This window comes from Mandrillus leucophaeus, unplaced genomic scaffold (assembly GCF_000951045.1).
Source record: "Mandrillus leucophaeus isolate KB7577 unplaced genomic scaffold, Mleu.le_1.0 Scaffold132, whole genome shotgun sequence".
In the NCBI taxonomy this organism is placed as follows: Eukaryota; Metazoa; Chordata; class Mammalia; order Primates; family Cercopithecidae; genus Mandrillus; species Mandrillus leucophaeus.
Genome location: NW_012101277.1, coordinates 2,274,211 through 2,294,470, shown reverse-complemented (window position 1 = coordinate 2,294,470; position 20,260 = coordinate 2,274,211). Strand labels below are relative to the sequence as shown.

The 20,260-nt window shown below is 43.4% G+C and overlaps 1 protein-coding gene across 1 annotated transcript in view; it reads right to left on the bottom strand.

Annotated features, from left to right (window-relative positions):
- Positions 1-20,260, bottom strand: part of PPM1H (protein phosphatase, Mg2+/Mn2+ dependent, 1H) — a 307,084-nt gene that overhangs the window by 83,186 nt on the left and 203,638 nt on the right. The window contains exon 5 of the mRNA XM_011972919.1: positions 17,097-17,181. Within this exon, the coding sequence (XP_011828309.1) occupies positions 17,097-17,181 (85 nt within the window). The remainder of the gene's footprint in view (positions 1-17,096; positions 17,182-20,260) is intronic.

The following is a 20,260-nucleotide window of genomic DNA, read 5'->3' as shown; positions in this document are numbered from 1 at the left end:
ACTTTCTGTTGGACTCCCTCCAGTTTGCTCTGCAGTCATTTGATCGTGTCATTCGAAGACTATTCTGGAGCAGATGGCTTCTCCCCCTCCCCCAAATCTCTGTTCACACTACAAAAGTCTTGAGCAAACAGCCACTTAGGGAATTGCTTTGAAACAACAGTCTCATTGTCACATTCAAAATTCAAATCTAGCATATGCAATGCTCACATATTAACTTCTCTACTCAGAGGCCACACACCGCAAGCAGGCCTGCACCAGAACTTCCCCGCATGAAGCTGTCCACCTGCTTCTGAGCAGCGTGGTGGAATGGATCTTCTCTCTTTTCTGGCAGGGAAAAGAGTGGGCAGAGCAAATCACAGCCTGGCACTGTAGGAAAGCAAGGGATCCCTGCCACCAGGCAGATGGTCAGGTCCTCAGTGTATGGGTCGTAGGCATCTCCTACAGCTACTTTGCCAGGACGCAATGCCAGTGGATCTCCCACTGATTCTCATGAAGGTCTGGAGGTATTAGTTAGATATGAGTCATCCGATGCTAAGTTTTTCAGGAACCAAAGGAAGCAAGCTATATTGTCACCGGGCTGGTCATATATGCCCAGATATGGAACTCTGAGCAAGTAATTCTAGGCAGGCTTGGGGACAGGACAGGATGGGATGAGACAGGGTGACTAAGGGTGAGCAGGAGAACTGTGCTTCCCGTTTGCTGTAGCCTCAACAGTTTCCAGGTCTGGCGGACATTCTGGATCACTCTGAGGGATTCTGAAAATCCGTAACGCTTGTGGTACCGATGGGTATCAAGTAAGCTTAAATACAAGGTTTTACAGAGAGGTTCTCCTGGGAAGGAATGAAGGCAACTAACACTTAATAGGTCAGGTCAACAGTGGTGCTTTGGGTGAGACGAATTTGGGTGTGAATCTAAGCTCTGCCTTCATAAGCAATGTGGTTTTAGCAGGTTATTTAATTTCTTGGGCCTCAGTTTATCTGTAAATGAGATTAATTATATACCTCACACTGCTATTTTCATGTAATGTCTATTAATATACTTATCTTAGTTGTTTCTGCTTACAAAAAATTATTATAGTCACCTAATGATTATTGATTCCTATTATATCCTGAGTACTACACTCAGTGCTTTGTGAGTTCTCATTTCACTCTAAGATTGCCTTAACAATCTTACAGGCAACACTGGCTACATCATTTGTGGGGCCCAGTGAAAACAGAAAGAGGAAGCCTGTGTTCAAAATTAAGAATTTCAAGACAGGAACAGCAGAGCATTAAACTAAGCATAGCACCCTGTGCGACCACACAAGTCATAGGCCCATGAAGCTAGTCATGCCTACTGGGTACATACTATTTTATTCCTCTTTTATCTTGGTCCACCCGTGAAAATTAAGGAACAAAGGCATAAGTGATCAATGGACAGCAGCATCTGTTATAAGCCCTTTATGATGTTTCAGAACTTTGAGATTGTATCAGCATGAATACGAACCACTACCCAAGCTGGACTAACATGGGCTTAGGGGTTACCATGTGCCAGCCCCATACCAGACACTTGATACACCTGATCTTACTCCCCAACAATTTCACAAAGCATCAGTCATAGACTCGATTGACGAATAAGAAAACTACATCCTGGAGAGGTTAAGACCTAGCCCAAGGTCATTCACCCAAGACTGGGTGGATCTTGAGCCTGAGCTTAATAGCATGGTTATAACCCTCATCCTAACCATATGTTGGACCTTTAACCTACACACACATTTTAACAAAAGATAGTAAAGGGGCCATAAGAGGCCTGTGATCCTTTGCACTTAGACCATGCAGAGGCTGAATCAGTAAACCTTGTTAAAAGAACTCACACACACAGAGCCACACACGGTATGGGCACAAGGATATCTCTGACATTTATAACATTAAATAACTAGAAGAAATCATTGAACAAATAACTCATTAAATAAACTAGCCTAAACCCAAACAAGAGAATTCTATGGTGTCACTTACAATGACACTATAGAGAATATGCAACGACACAGAGTTGCGTTAAGTGTAAAAAAGTAGGTCTTCAAACAATATGTGTGTGTGCATGAACTTGTGAGTGCTGGGTCATATATGCACAGATCTTCGTAGAAGACATACATATGTATACAGATGCTCCTCTGCTTACAGTGGGGTTACATCCCAATAAACCCATCAGAACCTGAAAATATTGTAAGTCAAAATGCATTTCATACAACTAGCCTACTGACCAGAGCTTAGCCTGGCCTACCTTAAATGTGCTCAGAACACTTACATTAGTGTACAGTTGGGCAAAATCATCTGGCAACACAGTCCACTGTAGAGTGGAGGTTGTTTACCCTCATGATTGTGTGGTTGACTAGGAGCTGCTGGCTCACTGCCACTGCGCAGCATCACAAGGGAGTATCATACCACATATCCCTAGCCTGGGAAAATATCCAAAATTCAAAATCAATTTGAAGTATGATTTCTACTGAATGCATATTGCTTTCACAACATCAGAAAGTCAAAAAAAGGTAGCGTCACTTTCATTCTGTTTTGTAAAATGAAGGCTGCCCTGATTTAAAAAAAAAAAAAAGTCAGTTGGGAACCATCTGTATACAAATGGACATGTTATGGTCTGAATGTGTCTCCTAAAATTCATGTGTTGGCAATTTAACCCCTAATGCAACAATGTTGGGAGGCAGGCCTTTTGGGAGGTGTTTAGGCCATGAAGGTAGAGCCCTTGTGAATTAATGCTGCTATGAAAAAGGGCTGGTGAGAGGGAGTTCACTCTCTTGCCCTTCCCCCTTCTGCCATGTGAAAACGGAGCAACAAAGCCCTTACCAGATACTGGTGTCTTGATCCTGGGGGCTTCCTAGACCCCAGGACTGTGATAAATTTTGTTCTTTATAAATTACTCAGCCTGTAGTATTGTTATAGCAGCACCAAACAGACTAAGGCTCTCTGTGTGTGTAAATACAGATATGTGGCATTACATATGTATTATTAACAAATAGGTAAGAATCCAAAGGATATTCCTGAGCACATTTCTTAACAAACCCTGTGTCTAAGAAGGTGATGCGTGTTCAGGACACACTACCTCAAATAGTGGTACCTGGGCATTTGAGGAAACTAGAAGCAGGCCATAGAAACTAGGAAGAATTCCCCTTACTCCTCCTCTAAAGCAAGCCATGAGACCTAGCTGACCTTCCCCTGAAAACAGATCATTAAGACCCGATTCCAGAGGGGCACTGCACCATACCCAGAGGAAAGAAATATCACACAGGGATGCCAAGATGACGCTGAACAAAGAGGCCTTGATAAATACCCCTACTCTTGAGTTTATTACCATTAGATCACACTCTTTTGTCCTTTGATCAAACTTCTGTATGACTGTCCCTAAAAATACAGTTTGCCCTGTCTCCTTGGGGCTTTATTTCTGAAGACATCTGTGTGACATAAGCTTATATTAAATCAATTTGTTTGCTTTTCTCTTGTTAATCTGTCTTTTGTTGTAGGGGCATCAGCCCTGAATGGGTAAGAAATCTCTTCTCCCCATACAAGGGTAAGTGTGGAGATTTCAGGCTCTTTGCCTCCTAACAGGAGGATGAGTGGGCCCTTTGATGGTGCTTTAAACCAGGGACACTTGGGCTGTTTTTGGCTGGTATCCATTTGCCTGGGCGGCTGTATCAGAAGATCTGTTGAAGCAGATGTCTGCGGGTTAGTTGGGAACTCCTCAACAGCTTTGATAACTGCAGGGGCCACCTAACCTCTCCCTCTGAGGATGTGCAGGTTTGAAAGGGTCTTAAACATTGTGTCGCTCTGAGGCACCTTCACACACAGAGCCTTTCATGATTTCCACAAACTGCTTGCTTTCTCCCAGGATAACAACAGGCTATGATATTTCATCAAACATATATGCCATGAGGTGCACCATCATTTTATTACTTCTAGGAAATAAAAAAAAGATGCCAATTAAAATATATATAATTCTTTCTTCACATTTCAAATTTTAATTTTATCCTTTTCGTAACAACTGAGACCTAGACACATTTTTATTATCTATTGGACATATTTAATCAGGGATATAGAAGTGAAGTATGTTGGCTAAGGTTTCAAAAAACTTTTACATTTAGAATCCAGCTGCTCTCATCATTTTTCAACTCTGAATCATGAATTTTCATAATTTTCCACACAGAAGTGTTGTGTGTTTCATGAGAGCACAGTGACGCAGCATTTTTAAAATAATCCACACAGCACTGGAAGCCTCAAAGCCAGGGGTGCGGAAGTTCTTAAGCCTGCTTTGCAGTGATCTAGAGCCAGCTTACTTCTGACTCCCACTTCAGGAATGTGGCTAAACAAGTCTGATTCACACCTCCTCAAACTCCTCCGCACAATTAGTTGGATCCAGTGATGCTTAACAAGCCCTTCACTTTTCTCTGCAGGATTTTCTTCCAAGCTGCTGGACACCCATCCCACAAAAGTTTGGTGTGATGGTACTCAGGTCATTCTACCCCAAAATATGGCACCTTGGCATTTGAGGAAACAGCAGAAACAGGAAAGTCTCTCAACTTCCCCTTGTCCCTTTCCCCTGCAGCAGGTCACAGGATTCTCATTCCAGAGGTGCCCTCCCCATACCCAGAGGAAAGAAACATCTCTAACTCTGAAGACACAGGGATACAGAAGAATCTGAACAAAGAGCCTTGCTAAATTCTCCCCAGTTTGTTCCCATTAGATCATACCCATTTTATCCAATTATATTTCTCCATGACTGTCCAGTCTTCCTCAAACTTAAGCATAAAAATATACAAGTTTACCTATTTCTTTAGGTCTTCAATTTCTCATAAAGTCTCCTGTGTCATGTAAAACGTAAAGAGATTTGTAAGGTTTTCTCTTGTTTATCTTGTCTTTTGTTATGGGGGACCTTGTGATGGGTGAGGAAATCTTTTCCACCCCTGCAGGTGTCTGCCCTTTTGATGTTCACGTATGTCCAGGAGATGACATGTCATGTCTGTCCCCTGGCTGGCAGCAAAAATCAAATATAAAATTCAGATATGTTAAAAAACAAACAGGTGACTTAGTTCTGAGGAAATACTGTCATACTTGCTCCCCAACTGATACTGATGCCACACTCTTAGATTTCTCCATCCTTCTAATTTTTCTTCCCTCTTGCTAACTGACACAGCACAGGTGGCATGATTCATTTTCTGTCATAATCATGCTTACCATATAATTTATAAGTACACCATGTGTACCTGTGATGTATTTTTGCCACTCTCTCTTTTTTAAAAAATCACCGCCCACCTCCTTACCAGCACATTCAATACTTACTGCTGTTGCATATGTCAAACCCTATGGAGTTAATGGTGTTAAAATAACTCATCTCAAGAACTTGGTACAAACAGAGCAAACATATGGTTGCTTAATGAAAAATGAGATGCTAAAATACATGGCTGCACACAATTTGTAAAAACCTGTTGATTTTCAGAGGAAAACATTTATGCTTGTTAGTCTATCTTTTTGTGCAATCATAAAAGTCTATATAGTATTATATGCACACATGTTTGCACATGTACAGTCACCAAAATATTAAAAAAGGTTATCTGAGGGTTTTCTTTTTAATGTACCCATAATCATGGATATTTTGACCATTGGACACAGATTACTTTCATTTGAAAAGAAAACCCTCTAAAACTTAGTTTTTTGAGAACCCAGTGTTTAAAGCAAGTTTTAAAAGATTGTTGAGAAAAGCGTTACTGCTTCTTGTTCTAATAATTTTAGGGAAAGTCAAAATCCTGGAGAAGAGGCAACCAGGGCAGGGACCTGGCTCCAACGTGGGGATGTGGAAGCTGCAGATTCCCATCAGGCCAGCACAGATATGTTTTGTCGGCAAAAGCAGAGTGGCCAAACAACTTGGGGATTTGGAAACTTCTTAGGGCCTGCCCAGAATTCAGGTGACCATGACTGGCTAGAATTACTTCATTTGTACTGGTCTGTGCCTCTGGAAGCATTGCTCAAGTCAGCATTCTGGAATCCTGAGTCTTTAAAATGATTTCACTTTGAATTTACCATAAGCAATAAGCCCAAAGTCTGTAAGGTGTTGGGGCAGGAATTTGACAGTTTGCTAATAATTTCCTGACTTTTTTCTTTGAGACAGAGTTTCACTCTTGTCACTCAGGCTGGAGTGCAAGGGCACAATCTTGGCTCACTGAAACCTCCACCTCCTGGGTTCAAGCGATTCTCCTGCCTCAGCCTCCCGAGTAGTTAGGGTTACAGGTGCACACCACCATGCCCAGCAAATTTTTGTATTTTTAGTAGAGACAGGGTTTCACTATGTTGACCAGGCTGGTCTAGAACTCCTAACCTCAGGTGATTCACCTGCCTCGGCCTCCCAAAGTGCTGGGATTACAGGTGTGAGCCACCATGCCCGGTCGATTTCCTAACTTTAAACTTACAAGATGCATGGACAATTTTGGTATTGTTACTCCCCATTGTCCATAACTGAGCAGTTCATAAATATATATACATGATTAATGCCCCTTCCCAAGCCACATTTCAAAGGGATGTTGGTCTATTAAAATTGTGGACCAAATCCAAGAGGGGCAAACTCACATTAACATCCCACTTCTGTCTGCAAAATAAAAATTCTGGATAGTCTCCTAAACATTCCTTATTTATCTGATATGCTGGATACATTCTGACCTTTTCTCTTTGGTGATGTTATTTGGATTTATTTATGTTAGAAACACCTGCATAGTGACGCAAGTTAGTCATATAAGCCATTGGGTATATGAGAATACCAGCTACACTTAAATGTGTTCATCATTTTAATTTTTTTATTTTTATTTTTTGAGACAGAGTCTTGCTCTGTTGCCCAGGCTAGAGTGCAGTGGTGTGATCTCAGCTCACTGCAACCTCCGCCTCCTGGGTTCAAGCAATTCTCCTGCCTCAGCCTCCTGAGTAGCTGGGATTACAGGTGCACAGCACCATGTCCGGCTGATTTTTGTATTTTTAGTAGAGACAGGATTTTGCCGTGTTGACCAGGCTGGTCTCGATCTCCTGGTCTCAGGTGATCTGCTTGCCTCAGCCTCCCAAAGTGCTGGGATTAGAGGCATGAGCCACCATGCCCGGCCATGTGTTCATCATTATTAAAACCTTAGCTACACTCCAGTGCCTAGCATAGCACCCAACATAGTAAAGGTGCTAAATAAGTATTTGCTAGAAGAATGAATGCAGAACATTCTGACCTGCTCTACACAATCACAACTTAGTGATTATTTAAACTATAAAATAACACAGCCTTCAATCTTTTGAAAAAGTTAAAACTGCGGCCCATATTGTATAAAAACCATCCTGGACCCACATAGTTTGGATTTAGCTAGCTTCTTATAAATTGATAGATGTCTTCCCATAAAAACACATATGTATGGCTGCATGTGGTTTTTAAAACCCCGTAATGTTATTTTACAAATCCTAAGAATATCTAAATAATAATGCTATGTCTCCTCTTTACTTAATAAGCCTGCAGATGAGAAACCTATAAATTAGCAGTTGATATTAAAATGCAATTATTATTATTATTATTATTTTTTTTTTTTTTTTTGAGATGGATTCTCACTCTGTTGCCCAGGCTGGAGTGCAGTGATACAATCCTGGCTCACTGCAATGTCAGCCTCCTGGGTTCAAGTGATTCTCCCACCTCAGCCTCTTGAGTAGCTAGGACTACAGGCATGTGCCACCATGCCTGGTTAATTTTGGTATCTTTAGTAAAGACGGGGTTTCACCATGTTGGCCGGGCTGGTCTTAACCTCCTGACCTCAGGTGATCCACCCGCCTTGGTCTCCCAAAGTGCTGGAATTACAGGCATGAGCCACCACGCCCAATCTTAAAATGCAATTTAAAGTGTACCAGCCCACCCTGCGATAAAAAAGGAAAAAAGGATCTCTTCTTGTACCTCCATTTTAATCCTAAATTTTGAGGTTTTCCTTCAAGGAAACACAACAGAATGCTACTAAATGAGGGGAGAGGGTGGAGGTATACCCCAAATTCATGTGTGTGCCACAAATATCACCTGGGGGAGAAAGCTTGATAACCTCTGCCCTAGCAAGACCAAAGGCAGGTAACCAAGACTCTTAGGGACTCCAAAGAGCACAGGTTTGTTAAAAAGAGAATAGGACATATCCTTGTCACTTAGTGATCTGAGCAGCTAAAAAAAGGAAACTTACAAACATGGTTATATCTGGCCAGGAACAAGGACACCTCTCAGGAAAGGATGCTGGAATAACTGACTGTGTCAGGGCAGGACACCAGAGTTGGAATAGGGGAATTGGATATCTTTTTATGGCCACTCTCCTCTCTAGTCCTGAGCAGAAACTGGTTTCAAAGGAAGAGAAGGGAGATGAGTTTGCACTGTGGAAAAATACAACAACTCCATCCCAAAGAAAGTTTCTGAGTACCTGACGGATGGAGGCATAACAGCAGGGAACAAGCCTGAAGAAAAGGCACCTTCCAGAACCTTCCAGTAAGCCTCTCACTAGGGAAGATGGAGGCCAGAAGTCTAGAGTAGGTGAGCAACCTGAACCCAAGGCTGTCTCACTCTAGAGCACATGGCCCCCAGCTCCACCTTCCTGGGCTCAGGGAGAGTTTTGAGCACCTCAGCAGGGCAAGGAGAAAAGAGTAGCCGGAAGCAGGGAACTCAGACGCCAGGGAGGGAAACTAGACCTGGTTATGGGAGGAGTCTAAGGTGACTGGGGCTCCAGCGGAGGGCGGAGCACCAGCCTTGCAGTGGACACAAAGATGGGACTTTGAGGTTACTCCAAATTGCAAGCTAGGGAATACAAAATGCTTCCTCATTTTCTTCCTCCTTTTGGCCATTTTCGTTTTCCTGTTGCTTTGTGGTCAGCTGGCCAGTGAGTAGTGTCAGCCAAGGAGACTGTCCCAGGGCTTTGGGTATCCAGACAAATGGAATTCATGCAACTAACATTTCAGCCCTTACATAGGCTAAGTATCAGGGGCTAAGGGTTTGGGGCTCAAAGAACCCAAAAAGAGGCCCCTCTGCTCAGAGCTCACACACACCAGTGAGGGAGGCTGAGGACGGCTTACAGGCAGAAATGGAGCCATTCGCAGGGACTAAGGAACGGAGTGGGTCACACACTGAAGAGGATCAGAGAGAATCTGCAAAAGAGCTTAAGAGTTGGTCAGGCAAGAGCTCTGGGGGCAAGTGTGGCCACAGCAAAGGCAGAGAAGTGGGAGACAGCACGGCACTTGAAGGTACTCCTAGGAGAGAAGAGAGTGGGGCAGAGAGGAGGCAGGAGTGCAGACATCGGCACCAAAGATGGCCCCTCCTGCAAAGGGTAATGTGCAGTTAAAGAAAGGATACATAGAGTTAAATAAAGCGAAACTACTGAAACTTTTCAGTGAATTATATGTGGTAAAGTGCTCTTCTCATATGCATACAAGCTGATGAAGTTTCACAAATTGAACACACCTGTGTAGCTGGCATCCAGATCAAGAAACAGAACATTACCAGCATCCTGGGACCAGCACCCCATCATCAGGACCCCATCCAATCACTACCACTGCCCCAAAGGGGCACTATTCCGACTTCAAGACTGGTCCTGTCTGTTTCTGTGCTTCATCTGAAATCCCACAGAATGCCCTCTTTGCTAGGTATTAAGTCTGCGAAATTACACATGTTGTGTGTAATTGCAACTTGCTCATTCTCCGTGCTGTACGTTAATTCCATCCTGTGACTATTTCATTATTTATTTACCCATTCTAGTCTCCAAGGGCATTCAGATAGTTTCCCATTTAAGCTATTACAAACAGTGCTGCTATGCACGCTCTGGTCTTTTGGTGAACATTCGTACACATTTCTGTTAGGTACACACTTAGGAGTAACACTGCTAGACCACAGCACTTTCAACTTTAGGGAGACTGCCAAACTCTTTTTCAAAGGAGTTGTTCCAATTTCCACCCCATCAGCAGAATGTGGAAAATAAGAATACTCCTGTTAAATAAGATAAATGAGATGGCAGATTCCATGATAGAAAATAGTTTGTAAAGTTCTCTAAAAACTAGAATCCTCTGCCTAAAACTTATACATTAATTAATTTTTTAAATGTTCAGACTTCACAGCATTTGAGAGAAAGCAATCGAAATGAGAATTTTCCGTGTATAATACAAATCTTTTTTTTTTTTTTTAATTGAGTAATCTCTCCTTTTTCTTGCCCTTAGAGGGGGAAAATCTCATCAGATTATATGAGAAGCGGATTGGAAGCCTTGCAATTCAAGATGATTTATCAAGATAGAAAGTCTAAGGTCAAGAATGAAATGAAATGAATAATGTCAGCCAAGCCACTGGTGATCACTAATGGTCACGCTAACAGTCAAATGAGACAGCTTTTCCAGAGCCAAGGCTGGCTGCCTGATTTACAGTGCAGGAATAGAATAGCTTGGTTTGGGTTTAAAAAAATGAAGAAAAAATGTGAAATGGCTGAGATCCAAATATGTATAGGTTGGATTCTTTCATAAAGAACTCTGGGTCTTAATTTGTTGTCAAAAATCTCAAAGTAACAAGAACCGAGCTTGTATGTATAAACTATTACAGAACTGAATATGAATAAAATTCTGCCTCGTTTATGAAGATTTTAAGAGAAGTTCACATTTAAATTTCTATATGATCCAGGGAACCTACTGTAAATAGAAAAAAATGCCACAATAGCTTTTAGTTTGCCATTTTATAATGAGAAAATTTGAACCTCATATGCCGTTTTACTAAAAGGGGTTAAATGAGAAAGGAGGTGGGACTGGAGTGGATTTTTTAAATGACTCAGACATTCTCCTAAGGAGCAAAGCAGAGAGATGGTGAAACTGTCTCTTTTTGAATAAAGCCAGGCTTGCCGGGTTTAGCCACCTGCTCTCAAGGTTAGGTGGGATGACAAGGTGGTGTACCTGTCATTTTGACCCACCAGCACACTTGAACCTCCCCAGTTACAGCCTCCTGTCTTCAGAGCAGGTTCAGGCTTAAGGAATACTTCTCTGGAGATAATTCTTGAGCAGGAAAAATCCCAGAGAGCCAAGCAGCATCAGGGAAACAGTAGACAAACAGAACCCGGCTTGGCGTTGAGAGCTGGGGGTAGTTCCAAGGACATCGCAAGAAATCACCTCAGATAATGTTGCACTTGTGTTCATCAAATGTGTACTTGAAACCCATGTTCATCTCTTCTATACATTGCCCTTGATGAGACACAGCTGCAAACTTGGATTATTCTGCAAGGACAGAAGGACGTTATTTGAAGATATGATGACACCGGCACATCTTAATGTAATCAAATCAGCGTTTATAAATATGTCTCGGCAGAATGGAGGGAAAACTATCACTCTCATACCTCAGGGCTTTGGAGGTCTCCTGAGGGAAATCCATTTCTGGCTGTGACCTGAAGCAAAGGTAGGGGTGATTTCCTTGGGGTCACAGCATCAGAGCAGTACAATCTGTTGTGAAATGTCCATCAACCAGAGCCCCTTCCCTCCTATCAGAGCCTTGACTCTACCAAAACATTCTGTCCTGCTTGGTGAAGCCCCTTAAATATTTTATTTCAACCACCCTGGAAACATTAGAAACAAAACCCAGCAACAGAAGAGCAAAGGTTAGTCACGACTGAGGATCATCAGCTCTCCCTGGCACTGGGGCAGGAGTGCCCGTCCCTTGAACTCCTCATCACACACCTGCCACATTCCGTGTGAACACGTCAAACCCTCAAGCCTGCTCAATTAATCACCCTGCCTGGGAATCTATGAAACAAAGTTCACATTACCCAGAGAGCCGCATGAAGGGCCCTCTGAGGTCAGAATGCAAGACCAAACAAAATTAATGTGCCTGCCACATCCATCATCTTGTAATCTGCTTCCAGTTCTATAATCCCCGAATGTCCAGACTGTGCATACCAAGAACACTGAACATTCCTCTTCGATGTGGATCAAAATGCTTCATGTAGAAAGGACTCTGATCACCTTCTCCACTAGCAAGAAAAGCATTAACCATTTCTACAAGTCAAACAGACCCGGACTGCAGACATCTGCTCAATGCAAGTGGCTAGGGACCCGGAAGTTTAAATGACTCGATCATAGATGTTTCTTCATACACCCTAAAAATAAAATTTGATTTGGCCTAAGAAGAAGGAATACACTGTTTATTTTTCAGTGACTACTAACTGGTGAGGCCCCATAAAGAAGATGATACAACTATCATTGTACTGAACTATTTTGTAATCAAAGGAATGAATGTTTAAAATAATGAATCAGTAGGATTACATGCATTTAAAATTATAACACAGTATACTGTATTTTATATTACCATGCAATTACTTTTCATTTTAATTTCTGAGCATGCTATGAGTACCTGAAAGGAAGTATTGCTACCCATTTCATTCAGGAAGAAAGGAGATTCAGAGACATAGTGTGAGGGGAAGCTAGAGGTCACATGACTCATGACTGGGCTGGGCTGGGAGAAATCCACATCACACTCCTATTTTCCACTCAAAGTTGATACTATTTTCTCCATCCCTCTCCCCACCAAGGTAGAGTCTTGCTCTGTTGCCCAGGCTGGAGTTGCAGTGGCACGATCTTGGCTTACTGCAACCTCCGCCTCCTGGGTTCAAGCAATTCTCCTGCCTCAGCCTCTTGAGTAGCGGGGATTACAGGTGCATGCCACCACACCCAGCTAAATTTTTTTGGTATTTTTAGTAGAGACGGGGTTTCACCATGTTGGCCAGGCTGGTCTCGAACTCCTGACCTTGTGATCTGCCCACCTTGGCCTCTCAAAGTGCTAGGATTACAGGTGTGAGCCACTGTGCCTGGCCAATACTATTTTCAAGATTTTACACTGTTAATCTCTAATTCCCTCAAATATTTTACCATAAAGATTTCACCATTAGATTATTTTATGCTATGAGTATTCTAACTCAGGGTATTTTATGTTCTGATCATTTAAATGCCTGATGTCTGAGGAGAAATGTTTTTAGTTATAAACTGGAGCAACCCATTTGATATAGGAGTAAGGATTAAAAAGGATATGGACAGCATTCTTACCTTTTAAAAATTCAGACATTAGATTCGGTTCTGTGAATTAATAGTGTCCACACTGAGTGTTCAAGAGCGACACCAAATTATGCATTAATCTTAGCAATGTTAGAAATGGCTCTTAAATAAAAACAAGAAAAAAATTACCCTGGTTTGCAGGCCAGTGGGATTTTTGCTACAGACTGAATGTATCTCCCTAAAACTCACATGTTGAAGCCAGATCCCCAGTGTGATGGTATTTAGATGTGGGACCTTTGGGAAGTGATTAGGTCATGAGGGTAGAGCCCTCATAAATGTGATTAGTGCCCTTATAAAATAGGCTCCAAGGCTGGGCATGGTGGCTCACGCCTGTAATCCCAGCACTTCGGGAGGCCGAGGTGGGCAGATCAGGAGGTCAGGAGATCGAGATCATCCTGGCTAACATGGTGAAACCCCATCTCTACTAAAAATACAAAAAATTCGCCGGGCGTGGTGGTGGGTGCCTGTAGTCCCAGCTACTCGGGAGGCTGAGGCAGGAGAATGGCATGAACCCAGGAGGCAGAGCTTGCAGTGAGCTGAGATCTGGCCACTGCACTCCAGCCTGGGAGACAGAGAGGGACTCCCTCTCAAAAAAAAAAAAAAAAAAGAAAGAGGCTCCAGGGATCATTCTTGTTCCTTCTGCCACGTGAAGTTTTTTGTTTTTTGTTTTTTTTTTTAAAAAAAGATGGTCGTCTACAAACCAGGAAGTAGAGCCCTCACCAGACCTTGACTCTACCAGCACCTTGATGTTAGACTTCCCAGCCTCCAAATCTGTGAGAAATTAATTCTGTTGTTTATCAACTACCCAGTTTATGGTATTTTGCTACAGCAGCCCAAACAGATGAAGACAGGTTTGTAGTGGTAAGACTTTAATTCCTCAAACAATAGCTCAATGAGTAGTACTGTGTGTCACAAAACAGTATGGCATGTGTTAGTCCTTACACGGCCTTCTGAAGTTTTCTATCCCATTACTGATGAAGAAATAGGGAGTCATTGAAGTTCCCTGTGGAAATTACATACACGTACGTGACAAAGCTGAGATCTGAAGCCACATGCATCTTATTTCAGCTATCCCGAAATATACTACTGACATTTGGGAATCTGAAAATGTCAGCATTCCTATACTTCCCCCAACCAAGTTAACCTCCCAGGTCCATTCTTGTAACATGAAAAGATGAAATCATTTTAAAACAGAAAGTGCAAAAAGTTAACTTATTATTCATTGCCTGTCATAGGAAAACAGCAACCTGAATAGGGAATGGGTTTCAGTAAAGAGCAGGAGGTGGGCTGTGCATGGTGGCTCACGCTTATAACCCCCAGCAATTTGGGAGGCTGAGGTGAGAGGACTGTTGCAGCCCAGGAGTTTAAGACCAGCCCTGGCAACATGGTGAGACCCCCATGTCTACAAAAGAAAAAACTAATTAGTCAGGCATGGTGGCGCACCTGTAGTCCTAGCTAAACGGAGGCTGAGGTATGAGGATTGTTTGGGCCTAGAACGTTGAGGCCACAGTAAGCCATGGTTGTGCTACTACAATCTAGACTGAACGACAGAGTGAGACCCTGTCTCAAAACAAGAAACAAAAACACAGTGGGAGGTGATGAAGATAGGGGATCATAGAGGCAAGGGAGGCAAAGACTTCATACCCTGCTGTGAAATGTTTGGGTGGAGCACAGAAGAGAAAGGACTGTTTGGTAATAATCTAGAAGGCAATATGAATATTGTTTTTAATCTTTTTTTTTTTTTTTAAAGAGACAAGGTCTCACTCTGTCACCCCGGCTGCCCCAGGAGTGCAGTGGTGCAGTCTCGGTTCACTGCAACCTCTGCCTCCTGGGCTCAAGAGATCCTCCCACTTCAGCCTCCTGAGTAGCTGGGACTACAGGCACACACCACCACGCCTGGCTAATTTTTTTTTTTTTTGGATTTGTTTTGTAGAGACAGCATTTTGCCATGTTGCTCAGACTGGTCTTGAACTCCTGGTCTCAAGCGATCCTCCCACTTCAGCCTTCCAAAGTGCTACAGGCGCGAGGCACTGTGCTCCGCCTGTTTTCAATCTTCCATTCAGTAAACAGATACTGATTCCATATCTCCTCTGTGCCAGGGGCTGTGTTGAATACTGGCAATATGAGGTGATGAAGGTAGGTGGCCTGCCCTCTAGAACTCAGTCTGAAGACAGGGAGAGACCTGAACAAGCAACACCATACACTGAGAGCCACACCACAGGGATGTGCATGCTGTGGTACAAGCACTGGGGACTGACTCCCTAGGACGATTAGGGGACACTTTGCAGAAGTGACATTTGTGCTGGGGTCTCAAAGAATGAAAAGGAGTTTTCCTGACAGAAAAGAAAGACAAGGCCATCCAGGCAGACCACACTTCCAAAGGAATGGGGGTGAGAGATCAGAGAAATCATGATATGTCCTGGAAATGGAAGGTAGTTCTCTGTGGCTAGAGCATGGGATGCCTGGTGGCAGTGGTGCTGGTAGCAAGATTGAGATAGGACTGGAGATGTGGGCAGAGGCCAGGATTTCAGGACAGCCAAGAAGGGCAGTCTGCATCCTGTAAATTGTGGGGAGCCAAAGGCTTTTAGACAGGGGAGTGACAAGGTGCATAAGGTCACTTGGATAGCCTTGTGGAATAGAGTGGACAAAGTCAGACAGGTGGCAGAAAGGCCAGCTGTAATTAATTCTACTTGGAGGGACCCTTGCAGCTCAAAGGCCCTTAGTGACCCTATCATCTAGCTCTCCATTTCACAAGTGATAAACCGAGGTCAGGAAAGGTTAAGAAACTTGTGCAAAACTATCCAGCTGGTAACACAGCTGGGGCCAGAATGAAGATCTGCTGGCTGCGGTGGGGTCCCTTCCACCGGCCTAGACCACCAAAGAAAACAATGAGGTCTGAAGCCTGGATTTCCTAGTAGTGGTTGCAAGTTTATCAGCTTAAGACACCACCACAAAGGTTAGAAAGCAACAGTAGGTGAAAGACTGAAGTACTGTTTTTACAATAATTTTGGATTCCTGCTATCTTATACACCAAATAGGTAGTTAAAGCGACACAGTTCATAGCATAAAACGATTGAAAACACAGACATGGAATGGAGGGAAAGTGCAGAGTTACTTTCTAAATCAACCAAATTAATTAAATCCTGACCACACATACTGAAATGCAGAGACGCGAACAAAGTCCTTTTTGAGTAGCCTGGATCAATTCTCTCCTAAGAGCAGATGGGCACTACTTTAGCTGTGTTGTCTACAAAGAAATCCAGTTGGCAAGAAAATATTTCATCCACAGAACTACGATTCACAGGGTTAGTCCCTAGAGGTATCTGCCCCAGAGTCACCTGGGATGATTACCAGAGTCACTTTAAACCGAGATTCTAAGCCTAATACCCTTGCCCCTGGAATTTGAAGACAAGGAAGTGAGTCTATTCTGTTTCCCAGAAAACTGAGTCTGCTCATAATTTCATTCCAAAGAGAATAATCTACATAGAGAACTTACTTTCAGGATAGAAACAGATTTTCTGACACCTGCACCTTTCCCAAAGGGCCTGTAAGACTTCATATCTGAGCATGAAGTAGTGGCGTGTCTGCAGAGACCTTAGAGCTGCCATGTCGGCAGATTCTTCCTCACGACGGGAATCAGACCAAGTTCCCTGTTTGAGTTAAAGTGAGTAGCAGGCCATGGAAGAAGGTATCTGTGTTTTTTGAAACTACATCTCACGTTGTACATAAGAAGCCATTAGAAAAAAAAACAAACCAGAGCACACCATGTTTTCAATTGGTCACAGATGGGAGAAAATCAGTCACAATAATAAATTCACGGAGGTGGAGTGTGTCGTCACACACGAAGCCAGGATGTGTGATCCAGAAGGTGTGTGGGGGGGAGTTAATACCATATGTCATTTGAATGCGGTGAGCCTGCTCCCATGTCAGTAGCAACGTGTTCCTCCAGAACAGCTCCGATGCCATCCCTGATGCCACTGCCCTCTGCCAAGCCTAGATGACTCTTACCAGGTACTGAAGTCGCTGGCGCTCCGTCTCGGGGGTAAATTCTGAAGACATGGGGATAATTTCTCCATTTCTGACGATTATGGCCCTGAAATGGTGAAAATGCATTGTCAGTAGCCAATCTCATAAATGCTCCGATTCTGTCACAACCATTGCTTGGTTCAGATCACACATGAAATGCCAAGAGATGTTTCTGTTCTCCCACTTGCATGGCAGGGTTCACCGTTCCCAGCTCTGGATCCCTCACCACATGAGAGGCATCTCTCTTTTAAGTGCATTGCATTCTAGTCAGCTTATGTTTACGTTTTCTGCTAGTTGGAAGTGTGCCTCAATGCTCCAGTACTGAGAAGTACAGCATTGTTATGTACTTCTTGGCACATAACAAATGCTCAGTGAATAAATGGATGGATGGATGAATGAATGAATGATGCAACAGAGTCCTGCTCTAGCCCAGGGTTATCCAACAGCACCTTCTGTGATCATGTTTTTGTCTGTGCAGTCCAATATGGCAGGCACTAGCCACACATGGGTACTAAGCACTTAAATTGTGGTTAGTGCAGGCAAGGAACTGAATTTTTCATTTTATTGAAGTTTAATGAACGTAGCTTTAAGTTTAAGCAGTGACACATGGCTAGTGTTGAATGTATTTGACAGTGCAGCTCCCGATCCCTGTTACTCAAATGATCCTGTGGGCCAGCAGCATTGACTTCACCTGGGAGCTTGTGAGAAATGCAGAATCTCAGGTTCCACCCAACTTACTGTATCAGAATCTGCATTGTAATAAGATCCCCTGGTGATTCATAAGCACGTCAAAATCTGAGAATGTGTGGTGTAAACTGTTGAGTTTCTAGGGTGATATCCTGGGTCCAGGAAACAACAACAACAACAACAACAAAAAACCACTCATCTCAAGGCTCAGGAAACTCATACACTCCAAAAAAAATGTATCTAAGAGCTATTGCCCAGTCAAGGACTTTTGAGGGAACAGCATTCCCCGAAGCAGATGTCTACAGGAGAGGCTGCAGGATCGATAACCATGAGCAACCTTTCCTGGGCTTATTCCCAGCGGTGCCTCCTGTTCTCAGACCTTCTGATTCCAAAGTGGTTCCTGACAGCCACTTTTCAGCTATCGATCGGTTGTGGCAGAATGTTGTCATTTCTACAACAAATGGAAGTGGCTTGGGGAATTGCATTCTATATGAACCCAACTGCTCCCAGGCATCAGGGAGCTAGAGACCTGAAAGCTGACATGCTTCTCAGTGAGGGGCCACCAACATGGGAAATGCCTTCGATCAGCTCAGCTCTGAGTGGATGCCTTCTTCATTCTAGGGAGGCTGCATTATTTGTGCCAAGAGGCCTCTGGGCATCCCTCCCTCCCAATGCAGAGGCAGTCCCTGACTTGGAAACAATCCCTATAAATGGCTGCAGCTGTCATGACCCCACCCCCAACCCCTCACCACCTGTGCCCTAGTTGCTGCTGTCATAGAAACAGGAAAGGGTAGGGGGTACATCCAGGAAGGGAAAGAATGGTGATAAAAATCTTAGGGGCTTTAGAGAACTTATGACTCTAGGCAAAAAAAAAAAAAAAAAAAAAAAACAGTGGAAGCTGTGAGAAAATGGAAAAGTTTAGGGGAACTGACTGTGAGAAGATGAGGCCTCTTCGAATACTCCTTATCACTTTTATTATGCTGTCTGAAATATGACAAGTTTAAAGATCCCTTCTTATAAACAGGAGCCACTTGGAAAATGCGATCACTATTACCCCACCCCCACTAAGGTGTTATCCACCGTTCGCGAATCAGCGTGAATTAATTCCAATGGTCTTTGTTCTAATTACCAGGTGAGTATGACTATAATAAGGGAGTAGGAGTTTTGACAGGATGGAGAAACACAGGAGAATTTGAAAGGGGGCGGGGTCAGGAAATTCTAGGTTTGGGCCTAATCTTACAGGATCTAGAGGGCCCCTGAGAATCCGGGGAGCTGGAGTGAAAGTTATTATGTGATAAATTCCAAAGGTAATCTCCTCTTTCAAGATTTTGCCTAAAGCTACTCTTAACTTTTTCCTCTTTTTCTGCACGGCCCCTGAATTGCAGTTGAATTCCCAGGCGTGGACTAGGAAGAGCCAGCATGCCCAATCAGGCCATGAAAGCAGCTCCTCTAGGAACTGAGTGTCAGGAGCTCAGGGGCCTGGTGACTCCAAAGACTTAGGTCATGCCTGTCACAGAGCAGGGGCCCACTGAATGTTTGCTGACTAAAAGAGCAGATGAAAGAACTTAGAAGAAACTGTTCCTTGAATTTTAGGCAGGAAGAGAAAAGAACTAAAAGGCAGCAGATGTTCATTTAACCAAGTCACATGGGGTGATTTTACAGTGGAAAGAGGGGCCTTCAGCAAGACATTCACTGCTCCTCAGCTATCTTTTCCCCTTCTCTTCCTGACCAGAGTTTGTCTGTCTGTCACTTCCCACACGGGGTTCTCCCAATGTCAGTTCCTCCCACTCCTGTATTTCTGACCTCTCTTTCCACTGGATCTCTGCCCATAGAACAAAACCATGCTAAAGCATTCTGTTTAAAATCAAAGCAAAACCAAAACCAAACAGATGATACTCTCCTAATCCAAACTCCACCTTTGAAAAGTCCGTTTTTCTTTCCTAAGAACCTAAGCCTCATAAATTGATAATAATCTACATTCAGGGTCTATCTACTTCCTCACCTCGCATGGATCCCTCAAACAGAAGTAAATTAACTTCTTGCCTTCCTCTACACCCAGCTACTGTCACCTGAGTCAACAAACGGCCCTTTTGTTGCTATATCCCTTTGGCATGTCATCGTTCTGATCTCCCAGACAGCATCTGACTGTCTCCTAACCCTGGCACCAGGGATACAACTTCTCCTGGTTTCCCTCCTAACTCCCAGGACATTCTCTCTTCGACTTCTCCATCCCTTCTTTGGTGTTGTGGACTAGGATTCTGTCTCACTATACTCCCTGGGTGCTCTCATTCCCTAACTCCTCAGCCACCAAGGTTAGGTTAGGTTGGGTTAGATCACTATCCCTCCATAAGTGTTCCCTTAGCCTGGTCCCTCTCTTAAAACAGAACTCATCATAGTTTTTTTTTTTTTTTTTTTTGAGACGGAGTCTCGCTCTGCCGCCCAGGCTGGAGTGCAGTGGC